Source organism: Hyla sarda, chromosome 7, assembly GCF_029499605.1.
Source record: "Hyla sarda isolate aHylSar1 chromosome 7, aHylSar1.hap1, whole genome shotgun sequence".
In the NCBI taxonomy this organism is placed as follows: domain Eukaryota; kingdom Metazoa; phylum Chordata; class Amphibia; order Anura; family Hylidae; genus Hyla; species Hyla sarda.
Window position 1 is genome coordinate 197,769,252 of NC_079195.1, and position 17,373 is coordinate 197,786,624.

Consider the following 17,373-nt stretch of genomic DNA (forward strand, 5'->3'; position numbering starts at 1 on the left):
TCTGTACTCCCCTTGTTCTGTAGTGTGCTGTTATGTACTCATCACACACACACCTATTATTCGGGCTATATCTGGGCTTGTTGTATCAGTTGTTGAATATGTATTTAGGTGAGTTTACAGGTAAAATAAACTATATGCCCAACACGGTTTTGTTTCCCATAAAATTTCCACTTTATCTTTATTTTATGGCCTCTCGAGAAGTATTCCCTTTTGTTTAAGATATTCATCCCTGGGAAGACTCGAGGCTCCTTGTTATGGTACAGTATTTCACTCCAAAAAATGGCTGAGAATAGATTTGCTGTCACTTCTACTGCCTTATAAAAACAGTTGGAGTGGGGTCTGATCTCCATTGGAGACAATAGATGTTCGGCTGATTTCAGGCGGCTGTAGAGAAGACTGATGGGAAATGATGCATTTACATAATTTCACTGCTATTTATGGCTCTCTGCCAGGGACATTAACATAAAATACTTTAGTTTAAAGACATATGAATTCGGAAGCTTTCCACTTTGTGCCATGTCGCTGCCTCCTTGAGAATTTATGTAGAGAAATATAGATAATAGAAAATCATTCTCCCTAAAAGCGGAAGTATTCACACAAATACTGCAGAGTTTTGCCAGCTTTACCACCCTCCTGATGCTTCACATATGGTATCTGAGGGGATCCCCTGGATTTTCTAAGGGAGGGGCTCCTTTTAGGAATGGGTTTATGGGGATGGAGCAGAACACTATGGGTGTACATGGACTGGCTTAGAGCTACCAGTAGGGGACCTGGGGCCCCCTGATCGATGCCATTAAAGGGGTACTCAGGTGGAAAACTTTTTTTTTTTAAATCAACTGGTGGCAGAAAGGTAAGCAGATTTGTAAATTACTTCTATTAAAAAATCTTAATCCTTCCAGTACTTATTAGCTGCTGAATGCTACAGAGGAAATTCTTTTCTTTTTGGAACACAGAGCTCTCTGCTGAGATTACGAGCACAGTGCTCTCTGCTGACATCTCTGTCCATTTTAAGAACTGTCCAAAGTAGTAGAAAATCCCCATAGCAAACATATGCTGCTCTGGACAGTTCCTAAAATGTACAGAGATGTCAGCAGAGAGCACTGTGCTCGTGATGTCAGCAGAGAGCTCTGTGTTCCAAAAAGAAAAGAATTTCCTCTGTAGAATTCAGCATCTAATAAGTACTGGAAGGTTTAAGATTTTTTAATAGAATTCATTTACAAATCTATGAAGAATAAAAAATGGTGCAGCTCACAATTCAATACTGGCCGATGCAAAGTAGGCAAAAAACACCTATACCCAGGTGTATAATAATAATTATAAATAAGAAGAAAAAGGGCTGCCTACACCTCAAGGGCAGTCATTTGAACACTTTGATATATTTAGGCTGAGACCGTGCTTCAAATATTCATAGTACAAATTTATTTAAAACATGAACATAATCTCTCCCTCGTATGGATGGCGTCTGACGTCAACGGTCAGGAACTGCAGGTAATGAGTGTTCCAGGTGATACACAGGATCAGCGGCACGGAATGTAGCAATAGTGGAGATCCGAGGGCAACAGTGGTTACGGTGGTTACCAGTGGCAACTGGCTTTTTAGTGGTTGTTTCAAGTATGGTGGCGATCACACTGCATAAAAACAAGGCTAAACGCGTTTCGGGATGCTGTATTAAGATTAATCGACCCCTTCCTCAGTAGCACAGCTACTGAGGAAAGGGTCGATTATTCTTAATACAGCACCCCGAAACGATCTCCTCTGTTGCTACATTCCGTGCCGCTGATCCTGTGTATCATCTGGAACACTCATTACCTGCAGTTCCTGACCATTGGAGTCAGACGCCATCCACACGAGGGAGAGCAGCTAACACCATCGTTGACACCTCCGGACTGCAGCATCGGACAGCAAACATCAGGTCCAGTGCCGTCTGAACCAGCGGTGCCGCCTGCCAGCGCCCACAGGACAGCATCATAGCGCAAGGATAACACAGGAATCCCTTTATCGGTTAATATCTCTATTTTATTACACAACATCTTGCAGATATATATGGGACAATATTCTGGACACTTACATATCTGTTGTGATTTATTTTTTTGAACATTGGCAACATTATACCGGATTATCAGATACAAAATTGCCGGATTAGCGATCACACTGCATTTATATAATTTTTAAAGTAAAGTTTTATTGTAAATTTATTAAATTTATTTTATATGTATTTACTCTCTCTCTCGATATTTGCTTGTATTTTTTCCCCCCACAAGGGCCCTGTGAGGGGATTTTTCTGCATTTTTTGCATTTGCATTTTGATGTTCATGTTTTAAATAAATTTATACTATGAATATTTGAAGCACGGTCTCAGCCTAAATATATCAAATTGTTCAAATGACTGCCCTTGAGGTGTAGGCAGCCCTTTTTCTTCTTATTTATAATTTACAAATCTGTTTAACTTTCTGGCACCTGTTGATTTAATTATAAAAAGTGTTCCACCGGAGTACCCCTTTAAAGGGGTACTCCGGTGGAAAACTTTTTTTTTTTTTTTTAATCAAGTGGTGCCAGAAAGTTAAACAGATTTGTAAATTACTTCTGTTAAAAAATCTTAATCCTTCCAGTACTGATTAGCTGCCGAATACTACAGAGGAAATTATTTTCTTTTTGGAACACAGAGCTCTCTGCTGACATCAGAACCACAGTGCTCTCTGCTGACATCTCTGTCCAGAGTAGGAGAAAATCCCCATAGAAAACATATGCTGCTCTGGACAGTTCCTAAAATGGACAGAGATGTCAGCAGAGAGCACTTTGGTCATGATGTCAGCAGAGAGCTCTGTGTTCCAAAAAGAAAATAATTTCCTCTGTAGTATTCAGCAGCTAATAAGTACTAGAAGGATTAAGATTAAAATAAAAGTCATTTACAAATCTGTTTAACTTTCTGGCACCAGTTGATAAAAAAAAAAAAAAAGTTTTCCACCGGAGTACCCCTTTAAGTTGAGAAGTTTAAAAACCTGGGGTGCAAAGTGTCCCCCATCAATGACCTAGTGGACACTTGGGGACTTCTGCATATGCACTTATTTTTCTGAAGAAGAGAAGGTGAGGAAGCACGCACGTTTTTCAGTGAAACGGGCTTCTTTTATTCTCAGTGCATGCAGACAATACAATACAATACTGTATTGTCTGCATGCACCAAGGATAAAAGAAGCCCGTTTCACCGAGTGCCTCCTTACCTTCTCTTTTTCATTGCTTTGAGCACCTCGAGTAATGTGAACGAGCACCTGCTAGCCCGCAGTATGCAGGACTGTTGATTGTCAGGACTGAAGAGTGTGAATTGAGAGCAGAGACGCCTGTGCCGACTCTATTTCTCTTTATCTACATGGCACTTATTTTATATTTTTTTTTACTCTTCAACCTCTATTACATCCCAGGCCTTCTGGCTCATATCTCATGAGTAAGGGTGGGTTCACACCATGATTTTCTATACAGTTTTTGGATACGGTTTAAAAAAAAAAAAAAAATGTATGCAACTATACAGAAAACCGTGGCCATAGACTTTCCATTCAAAACCGCATGCACCATATTGCATACGGTTGTCTCCGTTTTTCACACCACACGGTTTTTTACTTTTTTTTTTTCTGGACAGAAAACCGTGGCCTACCACGGTTTTTGGTCCAGGTGAAAAACCGTATAGACCCGTATACGTTTTTTTAAACACGGGAGTCAATGGGAACCGTACTGAACTGTATGTGTGTACAGTTCCATCCAGTTTTTACCATACGGTTTTTGACTTTGCACAGTTTTTTTTCTTGGAATTTCAATCAAACAAGTGAAACTTAATTCATAATGGAGTGAAAAGTTCAAAACGTATGCATTTTTTTTTCTTAAAAAACGGATGCAACCGGACATCACTTTTCAACCGTATACAGATAAAACTTTGTACACACGTTTTGATACAGTTTAGTCAGGTTTTGAGGAATCCGTTTTTTTATCAAAAACCTGAAAAAAAAACTGTATTGCAAAAACGTGGTGTGAACCCAGCCTAGCTTATATTCTTGTGCTTAGTATTTACTTTTCCTGTTTGGTATTCACAGCATTTCCCAAAGTTTGTTGCCCTTATAGGTATTTTTTTTCCAGCATTCTAAAGCTGCCCATACATAAAAGATAATGTTCATTTAGTAAACAGCTATATCTTATTATCAGTGGGGTAACAATAAATTTGGGGGCCCCCCTGCGACACTCAATGAGAATGCCCCTTAGCTCCTCCCCCACAAAGTATGCCACACCCATGCCAATATACTCCACCCATACCAAATTCCTCTGCCCATACTGATATGCACTGACCATCAGCATTTTTTATGGAGGTTTGAAGAGAATCTGTACGTAATACTTTAAATATCAGTGTAACATACAGTACATTATTTAGCATAGAAAAAAAACTGCAATTATCTATGCTTTATACCCTAAGAAAATAAACAAGTTTGTCACATGCTCCCGCTGCACGACTAAAACTCCCAGCATGCCCTTACAGTAAGGACATGCTGGGAGTTGTAGTCATAAGATGACAGGCTGGTGGGAGATGTGCAGGCGGGTGACAAGCAAGCAAGGGAAGATTGTCACACGCTCGCACATCTCCCGTTGCCCGTGCCGCATGACTACAACTACCAGCATGCCCTTGCAGTAAGGAAATGGTGGGAGTTGTAGACATGCAGCGCGGGCGACAGATGTGTGGGCAGGTGACAAGCTTGCCACCCACCCGCAAATCTTCCGCCTGCTCTGCATCACTATAACTCCCAGCATGTCTTTACTGTGCTCTGCTCCCTGGTTTCCCAATGTAGAAAATGAAGTTACGGTATACTGTAACTTCACATTTCCCACTGGCAGCTGTGATTGGCCAGGAGGTATGGACCAATAAGAAAAAAAAATTATATTATTTTAGCAAAAAACTATACACATACATCTAACATTTTTATCTTGCCCGAGCTGTAATTAATCACTTAAGCACAAAGAGGCAACCGAGCACTCATCATAGTCAGTTGGTCCCATCTGCTATCAGCAGCCGGGATCTGTGGCTAATGCCTGACATCGCCAATCAGGCCGATGCCCGGCATTAAGGGGTAGTCCGCCGGAAACATCTTATCCCCTATCCAAAGGATAGGAGTTAAGATGTCTGATCGCGGGGGTCCCACTGCCAGGGACCCCTGAAATCTCGGGGCTGGCAGCGACGGCAACTGGAACACAAAAGCTTGGAGCTTCCGCGTTCATGCCATCACTCCTCCTCCCATAAGCACCAATGTATAAAAAAAACATAAAAAGCTATATAAATTGGGTATTGCCATAATTGTACCGATTCACAGATTAAAAATACCATCATTTTTACCGTACAGTGAGTGCCATAAAAAAAAGAAGCTAGAAACTTCTCAATTTTTCACAAAAAAAAAAAATGCTGCATGAATCAATGAAGACTTACCACTAATGTATAGTACAATATGTCACTAAAAAAAACTATCTCAGAATCGCATCAATAAGTAAAAGCATGTCAGAGGTATTACCACTTAAAGGGGTATTCCAGGGTTAACTAACTTTTATCTATCCTGCCCATTATGAATAATTATGCTAGTTCTACATTTACTTGCTATAACGCTCTGCCGTGAATCGTCTTCTTTTAATTCTTTAATGGTTCCCCTAGGTCTAGCGTTTCCTTTCAGGTCCTGATGACGATCGTATCAATCCTTTGCGGCTCGAGGCGGCAGCTGGTATCAGGGGGCTTGGCTATTTCTTGTATTTCCTCATAAATACAGTCCCCTGATGATGTTTGTGATCCAACTGTACATCCTGACATGACGGCATTCCCTGCGTTCCCTGCGCAGATTGCCGAGATCTTGAGACGCCGGCACGTTAGGACGTACAGATGGACCACAAATGTAATCAGGGGGCTGGCTTGTGAGGAAATACAAGAAATAGCCAAGCCCCCGATACCAGCTGGTGCCTCGAGCCGTAAAGGATTGTGAGACGAACATCATCAGGACCTAAAAGGAAACGCTAGACCTGGGGGGACCATAAAAGAATAAAAAGAGGATGATCCACGGCAGAGCGGTATAGCAAGTTAATGTAGAACTAGCATGATTATTCATAATTGGCAGAATAGTTAAAAGTTAGTTTACCCCGGAATACCCCTTTAACCCCTTAAGGACTCAGGGTTTTTCCATTTTTGCACTTTCGTTTTTTCCTCCTTACCTTTTAAAAATCATAACCCTTTCAATTTTCCACCTAAAAATCCATATTATGGCTTATTTTTTGTGTCGCCAATTCTACTTTGCAGTGACATTAGTCATTTTACCCAAAAATGCACGGCGAAACGGAAAAAAAAATCATTGTGCGACAAAATCGGAAAAAAAACGCCATTTTGTAAATTTTGGGGGCTTCCGTTTCTACGCAGTGCATAGTTCGGTAAAAATTACACCTTATCATTATTCTGTAGGTCCATACGGTTAAAATGATACCCTACTTATATAGGTTTGATTTTGTCGCAATTCTGGAAAAAATCATAACTACATGCAGGAAAATTTATACGTTTAAAAATGTCATCTTCTGACCCCTATAACTTTTTTATTTTTCCACGTACGGGGTGGTATGAGGACTCATTTTTTGCGCCGTGATCTGAAGTTTTTATCGGTATGATTTTTGTTTTGATCGGACTTTTTGATCACTTTTTATTCATTTTTTAATGGTATAAAAAGTGACCAAAATACGCTTTTTTGGACTTTGGAATTTTTTTTGTGCGTACGCCATTGACCGTACGGCTTAATTAATGATATATTTTTATAGTTTGGACAGTTACGCACGCGGCGATACCACATATGTTTATTTTTTATTTTTTTTACACTGTTTTCTTTTTTTTATGGGAAAAGGGGGGTGATTCAAACTTTTATTAGGGAAGGGGTTAAATGACCTTTATTAACACTTTTTTTTTTTAATTTTTTTGCAGTGTTATAGGTCCCATAGGGACCTATAACACTGCACACACTGATCTCCTATGCTGATCACTGGCATGCATTAACACGCCTGTGATCAGCATTATCGGCGCTTGACTGCTCCTGCCTGGATCTCAGGCACGGAGCAGTCATTCGTTGATCGGACACCGGGGAGGCAGGTAAGGGCCCTCCCGGTGTCCGATCAGCTGTTCGGGATGCCGCGATTTCAGCCCGACTGAGCAGCCGGGTCCCTTTCACTTTCACTTTAGAAGCGGCGGTCAGCTTTGACCGCCGCTTCTAAAGGGTTAATACCGCACATCGCCGCGATCGGCGATGTGTGGTATTAGCCGCGGGTCCCGGCCGATGATTAGCGCCGGGACCGACGCGATATGATGCGGGATCGCGGCGCGATCCCGCTTCATATCGCGGGAGCCGGCGCAGGACGTAAATATACGTCCTGCGTCATTAAGGGGTTAAAGAGACAACACATAGCAGATTTGAAAATTGGACCCGGTCATTAAGGTAAAAACAGGCTGCGTCCTTAAGAGGTTAAGGGGTTACTTTGCCCTCTTGTATGGATTAGATATTGCAACCTCCTATATAGATTATATACAGTGACCCACCAATCAGGGGCGTAGCTAGAAACCACAGGGCCCGATGCAAAAAAGTGCCTGGGACCAAAATTAAGTGGTGACATTTTAGAATAAGCAGTCAATTTCTTTGGTGGGGGTCCGATCACATCGGTTCAAGTGGCTCTTCAGCTGTTGCAAAGCTACAACACCCATCATGTCTGGAGAGTCTCAGGCATTATGGAAGTTGCTGTTTTGCAACAGCTGCAGAGCCACAGATTGGAGTACATTGTCACCCATCATCACTGCAGAACTTACAAATTACAACATCTCTGATGGGACAGTCAGGAGAATACACAATGATATCAGTGACCTGAGTGATGCCTTCTCTGTTGTCATTCCTTTTCCTCTTCATCTGGTCCTTGTCTTCTTCCAGCTACATTTTCTCTGCAGAGTCTGACGCCCAGACATCATTGGTTCCTCACTTTGTCAGCAGATTCTCATCCTCTATATGAAGACAATAATCATTATAACCCTGCCAGACATTATACCCAAATGTACCCAATCACTCCCAGGCCCCCCACGCCTCTGCATCAATGTATAGTACTGTATATGTATGTATGATAGATGTGTGTATGATAGATATATGCACAATAGATGTGCGATCTATCTTACATACATACACACATCATACATACGTACATGCATCTATCAATCATACATATACGACTCCCCCTCTCCTCCTCTGTTTTCTCAGCCTCACTCCCCCCAACCTTTGTCCCCTCACCTTTACCCTCCCCAATCCCATCCTGGGTTCCCTCAACCCCCCTGGTCACATCACTCTCACCCCCCCCCCCCCCCCTCCCATCCTTGGTCACCTCCCCCTCCCCCAATCCTTGGTCTCCTCACCCCCCCCCTCTTCATCCTTGGTTGCCTCACCCCCCCCCCCCTCCTCTTCATCCTTGGTCTCCTCACCTTCCCCTATTATTAATCCTCGGTCCCCTCACCCCCTCCTCTTCATCCTTTGTCACCTTACAACCCCCCCCCCCCCTTCATCCTTGGTCTTCCCACCCATCCCCTTCCATTATTCATCCTTTGTCTCCTCACTCCCTCCTTTCATCCCCGGTCACCTTACAAACACCCCCCCCCCCTTTCTTCATTATTGGTCTCCTCATCCCCCCCTATGCATCCTTGGTCTCCTTACACCCCCCCCCCTCCCTTCTCTTCATCCTTGGTCTCCTTACAACCACCTCTTCATCCTTGGTCTTCCCACCCATCCCCCTTCCATTATTCATCCTTTGTCTCCTCACTCCCTCCTTTCATCCCCGGTCACCTTACAAACACCCCCCCCCCCCCCTTTCTTCATTATTGGTCTCCTCATCCCCCCTATGCATCCTTGGTCTCCTTACACCCCCCCCCCCTCCCTTCTCTTCATCCTTGGTCTCCTTACAACCACCTCTTCATCCTTGGTCTCCTTACAACGTCCCCCTCCCTTCTCTTCATCCTTGGTCACCTTACAACCCCCCCCCCCCCCTTCCTCTTCATCCTTGGTCTCCTTACAATCACCCCTTAATCCTTGGTCTCCTTATACCCCACCCCACTCCCACCCCTGAACCCCATATTTTGTCTCCCCAGCCTTCCCTCCACACCCTATCCTTTCAAATCTTTCCTGTTCTTACTTTTTACTGTATGGAGCAGCAGCTCTGGTGCTCCTCATAGCACAAGCGGCGTTCAGCAGCTTGGGTCCGAGCTTCATTGCATGGAGACGCTGAGGGAGTCACGTGATGACACGTGATGTGACATCACCGCGGCTCCCCTGTGCTCTGTGTACTAGGGACAGGGGATGCTGTGCAGCCACAGGCAGCAATTCAGATAACCCTGATGATTGCTGCACTGCGGCGGCCAATCCCGCTGCCGCCAGACCCCTCTTAAAGCCGCATTAAAGGGCCCTGGCGGAGGCACCGACAGGTAGGTGAACACTTAATTTAAATGAAAAAACAGAGGCCCCTGTAGTGCGGGGGCCCCTTCTTAGTAGGGGCCCCAGGCTGGCTGGGGGCCCCTACTAAGAAGGGGCCCCCGCACTACGGGGGCTGCGGGGGCCTCTGTCACGCCCCTCCTTCTTACCCCCCCCCCCCCACACACACACACAAATGAATGCTTAGTGTGGTATGGGGTGTGATGCAAAGGGCAGGTGGAATTACCCAAGGGGCAGATGGCATTAATCCCTTTTATTCATGACGCCAAGGCGTGGTTTATCCTCAATACCGCTGGATCCTGGGCTAGGCATGGGGGCAATAATGACTCTGACGCCAAGTTATGGACAATGGTAGCTTAACTTAGGGTAGACAGATGGTAAAGTCTATACAGTTTAGCCAGGGCCCAAGGAGGTGACCAGTGACTCAGAGACCTTAAGGGCTTGCTGGGACTTGTAGTAGAAATGGTCAATTTAATGCAGGCCACGTTGACTTGGCATATGATGACTGTGACTGACTTGACTGGACTGATGACTGACAATACTGAGACTGTGGCTTCCTTGTAGCTGCTTGTGGCTACAGACTGGATTTGAGGCCTCCTATGACTCTGGACACACACCTAGACTCAACTGCACTGGACCTCAGCAGGAAGCATGAGAGCTAAGCTCAAAGAGAGAGAGCTAGCTCCTCCCAGGGCTTATATTGGGGAGACTAGCAGGGAGCCCATAGGCCACCCTTGAGTTATCTGGTCACTGATACCTCCTGGGTAACAATCACATGACATATGACATGGTAATCTTCTTAACCCCTTGCCACAAATTCATGTACATTCACGTCCATTTGTGGCTCCCGAGGTATGACGCGCACTCAGCAGGTGAGCGCGCAGCATACCCGGTTATAGCAACCGGGACCCACGGCTAATGCCGTACAAAGCCGATCGGGCTGATGTCCAGCATTAACCCTTTAGATGCGGCGATCAAACATAATGCAGGCCACATAAATGTTTGAAGGGATTATCCAGGTATATATTTGTACATTTGAAAGTTCCCACTGATCCCCTCTGGTGCGGCTCTGGTGATGCTGGTTCATGCCGCCAAGAGCTTCTTGCTTGCCTCTCAACACATAGTAAGTGCCCATTTAGCCAGTCACTAGTCACAGCATTCACCTACACAGTGAGGGGCAGACTGGTCATTTCCTATGTGTCAAGACACAAACATGAAAAGTTGGACAGTGAGGACCGGCACCATCAAAATGATATTAGCAGATATTCGGCGGCAAGTGAATGTCGTATTTACCCATCCATCATGAACACTTTAACCATAAAACTATAAGAATACTTTTTCAGACAACCCTTATTTTGTCATCCTATTTGGGTTCAAATATGGGCTACAAAATGGTGGGAGAATTTAAGCATAAAACTTATAATGAAAATGTGAAATGAAGAACATAATGGAAACCTGTACATATGTTACAGTAGGGAAGAGGGGACATGGTGGGAACCTTTATGTTTTTTATAGTAGGGAAGAGGGGACATGGTGGGAACCTTTATATTTTTTTACAGTAGGGGAGAGGGGACATGGTGGGAACCTTTATATTTTTTACAGTAGGGAAGAGGGGACATGGTGGGAACCTTTATAATTTTTTACAGTAGGGAAGAGGGGACATGGTGGGAACCTATTTATGTGTTACAGGACAGGGGAAGAGGGGACATGGTGGAAACCCTAAACATATGTCATAATATGTCATTAAACAACATGAGAAGATATTTTACTTAAAGGGGTACTTCGGTGGGGGGGGGGTTGGGGAATATATATATATATATATATATATATATATATATATATATATATATATATATATACCGGCGTATATATATATATATATATATTTTTTATTTTTTTATTTTTTTATATTAACCCTTCCAGTACTTATCAGCTGCTGTATGCTCCACAGGAAGTTCATTTCTTTTTGAATTTCTTTTCTGTCTGACTACAGTTCTCTCTGCTGACACCTCTGTCCATGTCAGGATTTGCTCCTGCTCTGGACAGTTCCTGACATGGACAGAGGTGTCAGCAGAGAGCACTGTGGTCAGACAGAAAAGAAAAGCAAAAAGAAAAGAACTTCCTCTAGAGCATACAACAGCTGATAAGTACTGGAAGGATTAAGATTTTTAAATAGAAGTCATTTACAAATTTGTTTAACTTTCTGGCACCAGTTGATTTAAAAAGAAAATAGTCTTTCACCGGAGTACCCCTTTAAAGTTCCCCTTTAAAAACTGTCATGTTTTCTCCTGCACTATCCACAGGTACCGATGGATAGTGTGGGAGATGCTGAACATTTTGAGTCCTACCTTGCCCGGATGTGCTGCGCCGTTTGCCCGTTATAGCAGTTCTTCTGTATATTTAAATTAGCTGCTAACTGGCACGGGTGGAGTTACTGCCTTCATCTGGCACCGGCTAATGAATATTCATGTAATGTCTTACACTCTCCTTCTCATCCCGGCCGATACTGCGCATGTGCGGGATTTCCTACTGTACCCGGAAGCGGTCTTCAGCGCTGCTTCATTATATTGCTAATAGATGGTAGGCATGAACATGCCTACAACTTTATTCCAGCACTGCTCCGGACTAATGAAGCAGCGCTGAAGACCGCTTCCGGGTATAGTAGGAAATCCCGCACATGTGCAGCATCGGCCGGGATGAGAAGGAGAGTGTAAGACATTACATGAATATTCATTAGCCGGGTGGTGCTGCGGGCCGGGCGGCGGTTACATCACAGTGCCAGATGAAGGCAGTAACCCCACCCGTGCCAGTTAGCAGCTAATTTAAATATACAAAAAACCTGCTATAACGGGGCGAACGGCGCAGCGCATCTGGGCAAGGTAGGACTCAAAATGTTCAGCGTCTCCCGCACTATCCATGGGTACCTGTGGATAGTGCAGGAGAAAACATATGACAGTTTTCCTTTAAGAGTAGTAGAAACTTCCAGCAGATGAAGTTGGTAAATCCACAGTAAGCGTATGTAAATCTGCACTCTATTATTGTTTTACTGAACGAAGGGGCAGATCAAGCTCATTCTTTTGTCGTGGGAATTTTAGCGGCGGAATATAGGGTGCACTGTGCAACGGAATTCTATTGCCAGTGTGGTAGCGGGGGGGGGGGGGGGGATGGGGGGTGCCGTGCAGGGCAGATGTTGTTACCCTAAAATTTTATAAATGTGTAGGATTTGTATACTAATTTAAAACCATGCCCATTTGGTGTGCTTTCTGGTGGTTTTGTCAAGATTTTTGCGGAGCTCCATGGGGCACAATGTCGCATCAAGGTCGCAAAAATAAACCATAAAATGTGTTGTATTCAGTTCAGTAAATTAGGCCCATTGACTTATTACTTTCTAGTGTTCATGCTTTCATACAGGCTCTAAATATTCTTTTCTGTTTTGCAGGGAGTTAACTGGGAGCCTTGGAAAGGACATGAATTCTCCATTCCATTTATAGAAATGAAGATGAGACCAATAAGTCCAATGATTTAAGGGAAATTCAGTACAACATTCCATCTTTGAAAGGGTTTCTATCAGATTAGGGAAAAAATAAAAACATGGCTGCTATCTTTTTGAAATACCGTTTTTGGCCATTTAAGTAACAGTGGCTAAACTCTAATACGGTACCTAGCCCATAGACAAGAATGACGCTATTTTCTGCAAAATAGCCACCATGTTTACCTAATCTCATACAACCCATTTGAAGGGATTTTCCACTTTGACATGAAAAGGCTCAATCGCTAAACAAATGAAAAGTTTGACAACTTTCTAATATACTTTATGTTTCCATTGCTCGCCATAACAGCTGGAGGCACACTGAGTGGGTAACACTGCTCTAAGATAAAGAACTTGAGACTGATACATTGTAGCAAACTATCATAGCACACAGAGCATTGCCTAGGCTGCATGCAAACGTATCCAGAGCTAGCTAGGGATAAGGACAAAAATATCTTCAATATTGAGGAGGAATAGAAAAAATAAAATATATTGAAAAAGTTGTTCATCATTCTTATGTTTATATAGTGATTAAGCTTTATGAACTTACAAAGTAAAATCCCCTTGAAGGGTATGTTCACACGCTCCTACCTAGCAGCGGATTTGGCTATCTGCGAGTAACGCCATCATTCACTTGCATGGGCCTGCAGATAGTCCGCTGTGTTGTCAAATTGGCAGATTTCCAGTGGACCCGTTGAAGTGAATGGTAGTGTAACTCGCAGAGGACTTCCCGCAGCATGGAAACCCACTGTTATTTGAAGCGCATAGACGTACCCTAAAGGGGATTTCCAACCTTATAAAAGTGATGGCCTATCTATAAGGTACTGCAGCATTGCTCTGTTTACTTGATTGGGGACAGTGGTGCAGTGACTTGCACCACCACTACTAAGGGTTCATGCACACTAAGGAATTTCCACCTGCAGAAAATCTTGGTGGAATGAATTGGCGCCATGAGCGCTCTGACATGCACTGTCCCCATTGACGACAATGCAATTCCAGGCAGAATTTCGCCGAAAGAATGAACATCAATCTTTTATTCATTAACATCACTCATTCTTTCTGAACTGCAATTTCCTTGGCAGAAATTCCACCATGGAAATTCTGCAGTGTGCAGTAGGATTCCATTGAATATATTAGGAGGCTTCCGCATTAGGCCTAATATGTTGAGGATAGGCCATCATTTTTATAAGGATAGAAAACCCCTTTAGGCTTGATTTCCACTTGGCAGTTTCTGAGCCGAAGCCAAAAGTGTATTCAAAAGGAATGGGAAATATAACGGAAGGACTTCTTGCTTTGGCTCAAAAACTGCAATGGCAGTTTTCCCCTAAAAAACGGCAAAGCAGAAAAGGGGTAGTCGAGTAAAATAGAACTAATCCCCAAGCCACAGAATAGGGAATAAGTGTCTGATCATGTGGGGGGGGGAGTCTGATCACTGGAAACCCCCTCGATCTCCTGAACGAGACATGACTTTCTGAGTAAAACGCTTGATACCGACGGTGCTCGCTCCATTTATTCTCTATGGGAGCACCTAAAAGAGTTTTGTCCATATGGGGACTGGATCCGGCCTGGGGATGGGAAAACTGGGCGCTCCCGTATCACTATCTGACTCCTGTCGGCTCATTCAAATGAACGAGATGGGGGCCGGGTCCGGCTGGGATACGGGAGGGCCGGTTTTCCCATCCCCCGGCCGGATCCGGTCACCGTATGGACAAAACGGAGTGTGAACCCAGCCTTAGTGCTGTACATAGGCATCTCCAGCGCTCATATAGAAATGAATAGAGATTGTGTCGTCTGCAGCATGTGCTCCACAGGAAGAGCCGGGTCCCGTCCAGGAGAAACCCTGGGGTCTAAGTAGTTGGACCGCCTGCGATCAGACACATATCCCCTATTCTGTGTATAGGAAACAAGTTGTTTTTCACTGGACCACCCCTATAAGAAGTAGTTATTTGAGTTTCTCCCTGAGGATGCTGGGAAGCTGAATTTCTTTTTTTATCTGTTTTACATGTGACTTTTGTTCTATTTATGTCACATGGACTCAAATAGTGCAGACTAATTCTGCAGCTCCAGAATCGTCCCTCATTTGTTGTTCTTTTATTTTATACATTGCAATTTTGTTAGTATTTAACCTCATTCATGTTTTTCATGTTTATTTAATGCACTATCCATGCAGCATGACTTCAATGATGATTGTTGTGGTTATGTTATTTTCTTGAGCTATCTAAATCCAGAGAGTGGTTGTGACTGAGTGCTCCGGTCTTCACCCCCAGAAGCGGGCAGGATATGTAAATAGTCCATTTCTACAATGTCTTTCCTGCTGGCAAGCTAACTACTCACCTTACTGTCACACATACAATGTATATAGTTGTATTCTGCCCTGCAAACTAAATCTGTACTGAAATAGAAAAATAAAGATGTTCACAGGAACAATCGACTGAAGCAGTTTTTTTCTTCTACTAAAACTCACATTTCTATCTTTCAAACAGTTTATTTAACCACAAATTTTAGTGGATTTCATGGGGGTAGATATTCAAAAACTTATGTTACTTCTGTTCCATCGATATCAATTACACTTTTTTTTCTCCTCACATTTTCAAAGGTCTCTTGTGCTGCTTTGAAAATATGAAAATATGTGAGAGTTCATTTTCGTTCAACTTTTGTTTTCGTTTTTTTGCACCATAATTGCAGATGTTGGTGCCAAGCTGAATGACACAGCTTGGATGAGGCTGAAGCATGAGGAGACCATATAGTGGCTGAATGACACAGCTTGGAGGTATTAGCAGTATGAGGAGACCTTATAGTGGCTGAATGACACAGCGTGGAGGTGTTGGCAGCATGAGGAGACCATATAGTGGCTGAATGAAACAGCTTGGAGGAAGCTGAAGCATGAGGAGACAATATAGTGGCTGAATGACACAGTGTGGAGGTGTTGGCAGCATGAGGAGACCATATAGTGGCTGAATGACACAGCGGGGAGTTATTGGCAGCATGAGGAGACCATATAGTGGCTGAATGACACAGCTTGGATGAGGCTGAAGCATGAGGAGACCATATAGTGGCTGAATGACACAGTGTGGAAGTGTTGGCAGAATGAAGAGACCATATAGTGGCTGAATGACACAGCTTGGATGAGGCTGAAGCATGATGAGACTGGAGTTGTTGGCAGCATGAGGAGACCATATAGTGGCTCAATGACACAGCTTGGATGAGGCTGAAGCATGAGGAGACTATATGGTGGCTGAATGACACAGCGTGGAGGCGTTGGCAGCATGAGGAGACCATATAGTGGCTGAATGACACAGCGTGGAGGTGTTGGCAGCATGAGGAGACCATATAGTGGCTGAATGACACAGCTTGGATGAGGCTGAAGCATGAGGAGACTGGAGTTGTTGGCAGCATGAGGAGACCATATAGTGGCTGAATGACACAGCGTGGAGGTCTTGGCAGCATGAGGAGACCATATAGTGGCTGAATGACACAGCTTGGATGAGGCTGAAGCATGAGGAGACTATATAGTGGCTGAATGACACAGCGTGGAGGCGTTGGCAGCATGAGGAGACCATATAGTGGCTTAATGACACAGCGTGGAGGTGTTGGCAGCATGAGGAGACCATATAGTGGCTGAATGACACAGCTTGGATGAGGCTGAAGCATGAGGAGACTATATAGTGGCTGAATGACACAGCGTGGAGGTGTTGGCAGCATTAGGAGACTATATAGTGGCTAAATGACACAGTGTGGAGGTTTTGGCAGCATGAGGAGACCATATAGTGGCTGAATGACACAGCATGGAGGTCTTGGCAGCATGAGGAGACCATATAGTGGCTGAATGACACAGCTTGGATGAGGCTGAAGCATGAGGAGACTATATAGTGGCTGAATGACACAGCGTGGAGGCGTTGGCAGCATGAGGAGACCATATAGTGGCTTAATGACACAGCGTGGAGGTGTTGGCAGCATGAGGAGACCATATAGTGGCTGAATGACACAGCTTGGATGAGGCTGAAGCATGAGGAGACTATATAGTGGCTGAATGACACAGCGTGGAGGTGTTGGCAGCATTAGGAGACTATATAGTGGCTAAATGACACAGCGTGGAGGTTTTGGCAGCATGAGGAGACCATATAGTGGCTGAATGGCACAGCGTGGAGGCGTTAGTAGCATGAGGAGATCATATAGTTGCTGAATGACACAGCGTGGAGGTGTTGGCAGCATGAGGAGACCATATAGTGGCTGAATGACACAGCGTGGAGTTGTTGGCAGCATGAGGAGATCATATAGTGGCTGAATGACACAGCGTGGAGGTTTTGGCAGCATGAGGAGACCATATAGTGGCTGAATGGC

The 17,373-nt window shown here is 44.0% G+C and overlaps 1 protein-coding gene across 10 annotated transcripts in view; it reads left to right on the forward strand.

The window, feature by feature from the left end:
- The window catches only part of LOC130282987 (tenascin-N-like), an 87,868-nt gene extending 72,409 nt beyond the window's left edge, over positions 1-15,459 (forward strand). For all 10 annotated transcript variants that reach the window (XM_056532065.1, XM_056532066.1, XM_056532064.1 and 7 more), the window contains exon 15: positions 12,943-15,459. In XM_056532065.1, coding sequence (XP_056388040.1) covers positions 12,943-13,029 — 87 coding nt within the window. In that variant the 3' untranslated portion in view covers positions 13,030-15,459. The remainder of the gene's footprint in view (positions 1-12,942) is intronic.
- The last annotated feature ends 1,914 nt before the right edge of the window (positions 15,460-17,373 follow it).